This window comes from Neovison vison, chromosome 5 (genome assembly GCF_020171115.1).
Source record: "Neovison vison isolate M4711 chromosome 5, ASM_NN_V1, whole genome shotgun sequence".
In the NCBI taxonomy this organism is placed as follows: Eukaryota; Metazoa; Chordata; class Mammalia; order Carnivora; family Mustelidae; genus Neogale; species Neogale vison.
In genome coordinates, this window is record NC_058095.1 from 20,658,084 (window position 1) to 20,668,201 (window position 10,118).

The window sequence follows — 10,118 nt, forward strand, 5'->3', positions numbered from 1 at the left end:
ATGACCTTGGTCAGTATTAATATGTGTCTATTTTTTTAAAGTTAATTTATTTATTTAGGTAATCTCTACACCTAATGTGAGGCCCGAACTCATGACCTGGATAACGAGAGTGGCATGCTCTTCCGGCTGAGTCAGCCGGACGCCCCTTAACATGCATTTATGGGACACCAACTGTATACGGGGGCCCCCAGATTATGATACACTCCGAGGCTTCCATCAACATCACAGGGGTGGGTGTGGTTCCAGGGACCCTCTCCCCACACCTGTGTTTCTGCTCAGATCTGAGGCAAGGCCTGTCTCCACTGCCCTGGTGAGCATGCTGGTTTTTCAGCAACCTCTGGAGAGGAGCCCCGGGGCCTGTGGGGTTAGTCAAGCCTCAGCTGGCATGAGGGCACTCTGGAGGGACTGTGGGGGTGATCCCAGACATTCTCTGGCTTCCTCCTCTGGTCCCCTCTGCCACTGTGCTGCTCCCCCCCCTCCCAGCAGCTTCCGGGGCTGGAGCTCTTCTTCTCATCCTCCATGTGGGCCAAGCTGCTGACGACTGCAGGGGCCTGTGGGTCTGGTGCTTGGCTGCCAGGGGCCTCTCCCTGCCGGGGGTGGAGGACAAGCCCAGGCAGGAGGCGTCACGGCCGAGAAGACCTCTGTGCAGCCCTCCGGCGGGCTCCTGTCAGACCTTCCCCCCCTCACGGGGAGAGTGGGAGCAGCTGAGGCCCTAGCTCTGCTGCTAAGGCCGCCCCCGCCCCCCCCCTCCAGCCTGGCCCCTTCTTCCTGCTTGCCCTGCAAGGGCCCTTTGCCTCAGTTTCCTCTCCATACTGCTGGGGAGATGTGGCGAGGGCTGTCCCAGAGCTGTGTAAGCTGGCTGCCCAGGTCTGCTTAAGCCAGATACAGTCGTATTCTCCAGAGGGCCAAGGAGGCCTTCTGGGGTCTAAGTCTGCTCTTTCACTTAGCATGTGAGGCCTTTCTGGGTTGGGGTGCCCTCAGGGATCCACAGACAGTGGCTCTCCCTCCAAAGAGCAGAGACAAAGGGCCTGGGAGTCACCAGTGTGGGGAAACAGGCCCAGACTGGGGCACTCAGTCTGAGGTCGTGGTGGTGGGGGGTTGGTTTGAGGGACCAGATGGTGGTGGTGGTAGGTGAGGCCTTGGTGATTTTGGAGGGAGGAAGGAAGGTTCATAAATTCTCTGCTCCCTGAAACTGAGACTTAAGACTAAGATCTGGGAGCTTTGGAGGCAGGGTGAGGGCTGAGCTGGGGGTTCAGCTTGGGGTTCCATGTGGAAGGCAGACACCCAATGAGGCCTGCCTGGAGGGAGCAGGTCAGGTAGCTCCTGGGGGAGAGGGCTCCCTGCGGGCATGGCTGCGCAGGGATGGAAGAATCTGCATTGGGTGTTCTGTGCCAAGGTGAGCTGCTTGTACAGGGCCTGTCCCTGGCCCACTCAGGGGACCCCGGGTCCTCCCTACAGACCATCTTGGATGGCCAGGAAGTCCTTCCTGATGTCTCACCTCATGAGAGAACCCTGGTGGTCTGACCTTGCCCGCGCACCTTGGCTTTGGAGCTGTTTCTCTACCCTTCCACCCTAACAACCCTGGGGACCCCCAGAATTCACAGGCAGGACCGGAGCAGGGTTAGGTTGGGGCTCGTCCCCTCTCTCCCAGATAGCTTGCGCTGTCTCCACTTCCCAAGCCAGGAGACATCCTCCCCTGAGAGGAACCCCAATTTCTAAGCAGGGAAGTCCTTCCCGCAGTCTAGCCTCAGCATGGGTGCTCTGGCCTGCACGGTAGACCCAACTCCCTCCCTGTCCCCCCGTGTGTGGGCTGAGAGCCTAGGCCACCCACATGGGAGCCTGATTCGCCCTCCCCTGCCTGTCCCTCAGGCCCTGGCCTCCCCTGGAAGCTCCCCATTCAGACGGGCCTGGGGCAGACGTCAGTGTCCCGGCAGCGCCTAAATCGTTAGCGCCGAGGAGATTAGGCTGTAATCTCTTGTTGGGCGCGGGCGGGTGCCAGCTGCCAGGATGTGGGATGGCACTGCTCCCTCGCTGGGGCGGCCCTTCCCTGGGGCACAGCGCTAGCTGTAGCAGCCTGCTGCATGGGCCCTGCTGTGCCTCCTCTGGGAGCCCCTCTAGAGTGGCTTTCCTTCTCTGCTTCATTCTGTCCCCTCTGGTCTCAGAGCCCTGACCCCAGCTTCCCTCATGCCCCCATCTCTCTAGATTCCCTCAAAGACCACGGGAGGCAGGAATTACCCTCGTTTTACAAATGAGGAAACCGAGACTTGTGAATTGACTTCCTGTAAGGCTTGGATCCAAAGCTCCCTCAGGCCAGCGGCCATGTCAGTTCCCCTCAGATGCAGATCCCTCAGGCCGGTCCCCTCCCACAGATATGGACCCATCAGCTTGGGGTTGAGGTGATTCCCCCCACCCCCCGCCTGGGGGGCTCTCTCAGGGCCACGTTGTGCCTGGGAGAGGGTGTCACCCTGAATTTCTCCACTCTTCTCCCTGGGGCCCAGGAATGCTGGTTGGGGGGCCAGACCAGCCTCTGGGTTCCAGGCCTGTGGAGCCTTGTTCCAGGCCCGGCTGCCTCCCAGGGCTGGGTTCTCCGGACTGCCCCCAAGAATGAGCTCAGCTGCCTAATTGTGGCTGAGGATGGAGGTTCACCCTCCCCCCGGGGCTGCGGCTCCAACACCACCTTTGTTTCTGAACAGACAATGGGCTGCTAAGAGGCCACCCGCCCAGGCCAGGAACAGGCAGGAGAGGGGGCCTCCCGGGGAAGGCACTCAGCATGTCCGGCCTGAGCCCCAGGCCCTGGGCGGCTGGTACAGAAGCAAATTACATGGCTGGGGTTTTGGCTCTGACTTCAAGGGCCGGGGGGCCCAGCCCCGCTTTAGCCTGGCTATAAAGGGCTGCCTGGGGTCCCTGTCCAGACCAGACCCTGCTCCTGACCTGTGGACACCATGGCTGCCACCACCACCAGCATCCGCCAGTTCTCCACCTCCGGCTCCGTCAAGGGCCTGTGTGTGCCCGGCGGAGGCTTCTCTCGGATGTCCTCCGTGCGTGTTGGGGGCGCCTGCCGGGCCCCCAGCCTCCTGGGAGGCGGCAGCTGTGGCAACATGTCTGTCACCTCCTCCCGCTTCTCGGCGGGCTTGGGGGGCGGCTACGGCGGGGGCTACACCTGCAGCCTGGGTGGGGGCTTTGGATCCAGTTTCGGCGCAGGCTTCGGCTCGGGCTTCGGCGCTGGCTTCGGTTCCTCGGACGCCCTGCTTGGGGGCAGTGAGAAGGAGACCATGCAGAACCTCAACGACCGCCTGGCCTCCTACCTGGAGAAGGTGCGGGCCCTGGAGGAGGCCAACACGGAGCTGGAGGTGAAGATCCATGACTGGTATAAGAAGCAGGGGCCGGCGCCTGCCCGTGACTACAGCCACTACTTCAAGACCATCGAGGAGCTGCGGAACAAGGTGTGTGGGCTGGGCAGCTCCCTGCCCTCTGCCTTCTGACCTTAGGACCTTCTTTGAAGTTGGGATCCCTCCCAACTTTGAACCCTCTGGGTCAGGCTCTCTGCCTGTCTCACCTCCTCTAGGCAGCCCTCCTGAATGGGTGGCACTTGCCTTTTACCCCCAGATCTTGGGGGTTCAGTTTATGCCCTGTTCACTGTGCTGATTTCACAGAGTCTAGCATATTCTCCTAGCTGGTTTCATTGTGTGTCTTCCTCATTCTGTCCATACTGGTCTCTCTGGGGGTTCCTGAGGGAGGGAGCTATGTCTTCCCACTCAGACTGGAAGCTTGCAAGGGAAGGCGTTTCTCTGTTAGTCTGAAGGAGAACACAACACACCTACATGCTCGTGACCTCTAAGAACAGGGCCTTGGCATTCTGATTCTGTGAACGTGGCATCTGGGTCTTCCGCACAAGCTTCCTCCTGGAGGGTCCTCTGGTGCTGCAGCCCCCAGAGGCAGGTGAAAGTTCAAAAAAGTGTGGGGATGTCTGGGGGGAGGGCGGGCTGGGGCCTGCTCTTCTGTGGTGCAGAACCAGGTCTTGTGCTCACCCTGTGAGGGGCTTTGCCTGCTCCTGCCCGGGACCTCAGCCAGGAAGGGAAATCCTGCAATTGCCCCCTGGAAGCAGAGCTCCTGGGAGTGCCAGATCAGATACCGGGCTTGGTCTAAGCAGTGGGAAGCCCAGGGGAGCCCTGGTGAGTCAGCGTTCCAAGCTCCGGGGTCAGCCAGCTGCTCACCATCAACCCCCAGCGCCTGGAGCATCAGGCCTCTGCCCCTCGGAATCACCGCACCCCTCGGGGGTTTTCCCAAGGGCCCCTCTCGAGGCCCTATCAGCTTCCTGAGCAGGGAAGTGGGGGGGGGCAGGTCTGTAGGCCACTGAGGCCAGGTTTCAGCTCGCTCTGGAAACAAAGCCTGACCCAAGGTCACATCACAGGGCCTTCCAGGGACTCAGAGGCCCATAAAGAGGCTGTTGGGGCTACTTGGGCCTGCTGGGGCTGCCTCCTCTGACTTCTTTCTGCACAACAGCCTGCAGCCTTAGAAACATCTGGATTCTTCTTAGCTCATCTGCTGCCTCCACTGAGACCTCCTCTCTCCTCCCCTCACATGGCTCTTGAGTACAGCCCCTTGACATTTCTCACAAAAGCAGTGGCAGCCGTAGTCATAATAACTGACCCTCTGCTCCCTCTAGAGCTCCTTCCCTGCTCTCCTTTAAACCTCTCTGACGACCCTGTAGGAAAAGAAAACTTTGCTCCAGGTTTCAGGTGGGGCTGGTCATAATCTTACTCATTTATTAATTAGTTGCTTAATTAAACTAATGTTTCCTGGGGGGTGACTGCGTGATGGGTATTTTGCCCAGGGCTAGGGATTCCGAAGAGAATGGTCACAGATGAGGCCTTTTCCACCTGGAGCACAGAGCCTGTTGAAGGAAATAACCAAAGTTTTCAATTAGCAATAATCGCGTAGTGGCAGTATCGTAGCCAATGAGGTTTATCCGAGGCGCGATTATTGCTAATTGAAGGAAATAACCAAAGAAGTCACGGAAAAATCACAGTTGGGAGAAGTGCTGTTGGGCAGGGAGGAGGTGTGACTGGAAGGAGGGGAGTCGAGGAGGGCTTCCTGGAGGAGGTAGCAACTGAGACTAGAGGTCAGTTTAGTTGAAGAAAAGAGAGTGAGGTCCCTGCAGCATGGGCAGGGGAGGGTGACTATGTATGGGTCTCTGTCCTGGCTTCATGGCTACCTGTGACCCCACCATCCTGGGAGCCTTCCAAGAGGGTGCTCAAAGGGGGAGGTTGTGGGAACCCTCATCTCCTCTAGTTGGCTCACTCTCAAAAAGCAGCAAGGAGGGTGTTGCCGGTCCTTCCCATAGTGCTTGCTCACCTCGCCCACTATGCCCCCCAGATTCTGGCGGCCACCATCGACAATGCCAGCTTGGTCCTACAGATTGACAATGCCCGCCTGGCAGCCGATGACTTCCGTACCAAGTGAGTCTGGGCTTCCGGAGCTGCCCCTGGAGGCTGGTGCTGGGTTGGGCTCAGCACACCAGAACTCTCTGTGTGTACAAGGGGGTGTCCTGGGGCACCCCCCCTTGGCTCATGCCTCCACCCTTTCCAGGTACGAGACGGAGCTGAACCTGCGCATGAGCGTGGAGGCCGACACCAACGGCCTGCGCCGGGTGTTGGACGAGCTGACCCTGGCCAGAGCTGACCTGGAGATGCAGATTGAGAACCTCAAGGAGGAGCTGGCCTACCTGAAGAAGAACCATGAAGAGGTGAGGTGGACCCTGGGGAATGCGGGACAGACTCCTACAAGGAGCAAGGGGATTGGTGGCCCTGGCCCTCAAATCCTCCCGGGCCAGGGCCGCGCCCTCAATCCAGCTCCCATCTCTGGTGGGTTTCTGGCCCCGACCCTGGGAGACCCTCGGAGGGCCCTGCGTGAAGCCTGGAGGTCCCTCTCCCTCCAAAAATACTTCCCTTGTCCCTCAAGGCATAGTCTGCCGAGCGGTGGCAGTTAACTCTCTAATGAGCAAATCAGCCCAAGAACATGCATGCTAATTACTCCAATTAATTTTAATAGTGATAGTCATAACAACAGCCGAAATCTGCTCAGCACATTACAAGTGATTCATGGCAATTAGCTCAGCTGATACTGACATTGGCGCTGGGGGCGGGGCTCTCTTCCCTCCCTTTCCTGGTAAAGAAACAAGCAAGCTCAGAGAGGTTAAGGAATTTACCCAAAGCTGCACGGCTCTATCTGACCCATGTCCACACCCAGGTCTGACCTCACCATTTTGCCACCACTCCTACCTCCCTTTTTCATAGAGGTCCTATGGACCCTAAGGCTCAACACAAGGATGGGGATCCCAGACCCTGTAGGAGGACTGATGAATCTGTGGCTTCCTTCTCAGCTGACCTCTGGGCTGGCCTGTGCTGGGGGACCCTAATCTTTGAGTAACAGGAGCCCAGAAAGTGTTTCCACTTGGCTTTGAGGCTGGTCGTAGGGATTGCATCCCTGCAATAGATTAACATTTCCTAATGAGGTCTGGTTCTGCACTGTTACCAACATGGGGCTGCTTTCCCTGTGCCCATACTGTGTGGTTGGTGGTAGGGGGTAAGGCAGGCAGTCAGGGTTGTGAGGCTGTCCTGACTTATCCCCTAACATGTTGGGGAGTTAGCATCTCTCTTTGCCCAGCATATATCGGAGCAGGGCAAAGTCCATCCCTGAGTGCACATTGGGGGAGATGGTCCATATTCACAGCCCTGCGTGTTTGTAACAAGATCACATCTGCTCCATCTTCAAGGAGAGGAACCATTAGGCTGTCTATGTCTGTCTGTCTGTCATCTGTACCCATCTCCCTGAGGCAGAGAAGGCAGGCCCCAGGGTCTCTCCCTGGACTGACCGTGGTGAAATCCTGCTCTCCTCTCGCCCAGGAAATGAATGCCCTCCGAGGCCAGGTGGGTGGGGACGTCAGCGTGGAGATGGACGCTGCCCCCGGCGTGGACCTGAGCCGCATCCTAAACGAGATGCGTGACCAGTACGAGAAGATGGCGGAGAAGAACCGCAAGGACGCCGAGGACTGGTTCTTCAGCAAGGTGGGTGGCCGCGTGTGAGCAAGTGTGCACATGTGTGCATTCGTGTGCTGGGTGTCAGGGCTGGGCTGGAAAACCTGTAGATCCACAGGCTGTCCCAGCTGGAAGGACCTTTGGAAACCAGTTGGACCCAGTGCTCGTGTCTAGATGCAGAATGGGAGGCTCAGAGAGGCCTCAAGCTCGCACAAGCTGCACTGTGGCTCAGGGAACAGGTCCAGATCTCGTCATCTCTGTCTAGGACTTCTCCCAGCACATTTGTAGGTGTGTATGCTTTTGGAGGAATAACTCATGCCTGTAGTAGACACACACTGAGCAGCTACAGGGCCCAGCACAGTCACGGGCATGGAGTAAAACCCAGTTCCTGTCTTTGAGCAGTGCTCAGTAGGTCCATCAAATACAAAGCAAGGTCCATGACTAAGGGCCAGTGAGCACAGAGGGTGTCTGGGTGCTGGTGTGTCTGAAGCCCCACAGAGGCCAGGGAGAGGCGGGAGGAGGGAGGCAGTCTGGGAGGTCAGGGCTCAGGGGCGGACCCTGTCCTCTGCCCCCTCTCTGCAAAGCTTCTCCAGTCCCTGTCACCCACCTTGCTTGCCTTTCAGACGGAGGAGCTGAACCGGGAGGTGGCCACCAACACCGAGGCCCTGCAGAGCAGCAGGACAGAGATTACAGAGCTCCGCCGCTCCGTGCAGAACCTGGAGATTGAGCTGCAGTCCCAGCTCAGCATGGTAGGCCCCGCGGCCCCCTCCCTGGCCTGTACCCGTCACCCCGGGATGGGCCCAACCTCACAGACTTCCGCTCAGAGAAACCTGAATTCCCCACCCAGCCTGTCACTTCATACTCGGTGACACGGGCCCCTCTCTGCCCCCATTACTGCCCTGTGTCATCAGCAGCACCCACAAGCTCACACTGGAGGAGGGGGTCTCCCTTCTGGGTCCTCATCCTGGAGGAGGGTCCCAGCTTGGTCTCACCCGGCCACGTCTACACTGGCCCACAGAAATCCTCACTGGAGGGCAGCCTGGCGGAGACCGAGGCCCGCTACGGGGCCCAGCTGGCCCAGCTGCAGGGGCTCATCAGCAGCATCGAGCAGCAGCTGTGCGAGCTCCGCTGCGACATGGAGCGCCAGAACCAGGAGTACCAGGTCCTGCTGGACGTGAAGACGCGGCTGGAGCAGGAGATCGCCACCTACCGCCGCCTGCTGGAGGGCGAGGACGCCCAGTGAGCGGGGTGGGGGGAGGTGGGGGGGGGTGGGCGGGGGGGGGGATGGGGCAGGGGTGGTGGTGGGGCACTGGGGCACATGCCTGGCTCGGCTGGGGGTGCTTCATCCAGGCGGGGACGTTGGTGCTGAGGGGACAGCACGGGCAGAGGCCAGCAGGCGCAGAGGTTTGCAGGAGGTGACACAGGGAGCACTGACTGGGGCCCCACTGTTGGGGAGCGCTGAAGACCCAAACGAAAGCATCTGGGCTAGATCACGTGGGAAGTGGGGAGCCACGGAGGGATTTTGCACAGAGGAGTGGTGCTGTTGCCAAGATGTCTTAGAACATCCACTCTGGGTGCACAGGGAGAAATGCATCCGTGGAGCCCCAGTGGGGTCAGGGGGACCTGTTGGGAGGCCGGAGTGCAGTGTCAGGCCAAGGGCAGCCCTACTGTACGACGGGGGTGTAGGACCGGGACAGGAAGGTGGTGTGTGAGGAGGATGTGTGGTAGGTAAGAACAGCAGGGCTAGTTGCCTGAATGTGGGGGCGAGCGTGGCTTGCTGGCGGGAGGCGACACACGGTGAGTGAGCACATGCGGGAGTGGGGGCGCCATGACCCTGGGTTTCTGGTTCTGATGACTGTGTGGCTGGTGACGCCATTACCCGGGACGGGAGGAAGAGCAGGGTGGGTGCTGATCTGGTTAGAGCTGGGAGGGTGGATCAGGGCCCTGCTGTATGGTGACTGGGAATGTCCTGGAGTCTCCACGCTAAGTCACGCCGTCCAGCTTTTTGTTCCTTGGCAATGGTGAGGTCAGCCTGTAGTCTAACCACAGTCTCGCAAGCTTTAATAGAGTCTATTTGTTGGGCCCTTTGGGATATGGGAAAACCTCTCACTCAGCTTCTCCTTGTAAAATGCTGGTTAGCCACAAAGCGCCTCTGGGTCCTCTTTTGGGGTGTCCCCTTTCCTCCATCCTGCCTACTTGGCCTGTGCCCTTTGACCCTGTGGTTGCTAAACTTTGCCATGTATTCTCAGCTGTGATTTCTCTCTGGTTTGCCGGGACCTCACTCCCCTCACCCCAGGCCTTCCCAGCTGCTCCTCCTCCAGGGGACCGGGTCCCGTGCCGGCACCCCTGCACTGACAGGCCCCCTTTTCCCTCTCTGCAGCCTGGCCACCCAGTACTCCTCTTCCCTGATCTCACAGCCCACCCGGGAAGGTAAGAGGCTGCCCCGTCTGGCTTGGCGGGAGTGGGGAGATGTCGAGGACCCTTCTGTGCAGAAGACTGGGGGAGGGGCTCTGGCCTGAAGTTCCCTGTGTCCCCTCCTCCATGGCCCGCAGCCACAGTGACCACCCGCCAGGTGCGCACCATCATGGAAGAAGTCCAGGACGGCAAGGTGGTGTCCTCCCGAGAGCAGGTCCACCGCTCCACTCACTGAGGCCCCTTTCCACCTGTGACAGGGAGAGGGTCATGAGGCAGCCATCTCCCTGGGCTCCCAGCATGCTACTGTCGCGCCCCGAGTGCCCATCTGGGCCACCACCCAAAAGCTGTTGCCTTCCTGTGTCTGTTTCCTGCAGCCCCTCCCCAAGGGGGCCTCCTGGAATTGCCCCAGTGACTGCTAGTAAAGCTTTGCCTGAAGTTCAATGTCTTGTGTGATCTGGTCTGGTCATTGGCATAGGGCAGTGTGTGCTGAGGGACTTCGGGAGGAGGATGTGTTTGGATGTCACTTGTCACCTGCCAATCTGTTCTGACCACTTCTTCCTGGCCTGGGGCTTCCGGGAGGGCCAGAGAGAAGAAAGCAGCACAGCAATGGGACAGCCCATCGGGCTGGGAAAGTTTCTAAGAATCAATCCGTGGGTTGCTGTGGGT

The 10,118-nt window shown here is 59.3% G+C and overlaps 1 protein-coding gene and 1 pseudogene across 1 annotated transcript; both read left to right on the plus strand.

Moving 5' to 3' along the window:
* The first annotated feature begins 2,818 nt into the window (after positions 1-2,818).
* Positions 2,819-9,893, plus strand: LOC122906222 (keratin, type I cytoskeletal 42). The gene is made up of 8 exons (XM_044247948.1): positions 2,819-3,443; positions 5,377-5,459; positions 5,590-5,746; positions 6,906-7,067; positions 7,661-7,786; positions 8,056-8,276; positions 9,418-9,467; positions 9,590-9,893. The coding sequence occupies exons 1-8, from the start codon at positions 2,943-2,945 to the stop codon at positions 9,685-9,687; spliced, it is 1,398 nt and encodes a 465-aa protein (XP_044103883.1). The 5' UTR covers positions 2,819-2,942; the 3' UTR covers positions 9,688-9,893.
* Positions 4,930-5,051, plus strand: LOC122908011 (annotated as a pseudogene).
* Positions 9,894-10,118: the final 225 nt, after the last annotated feature.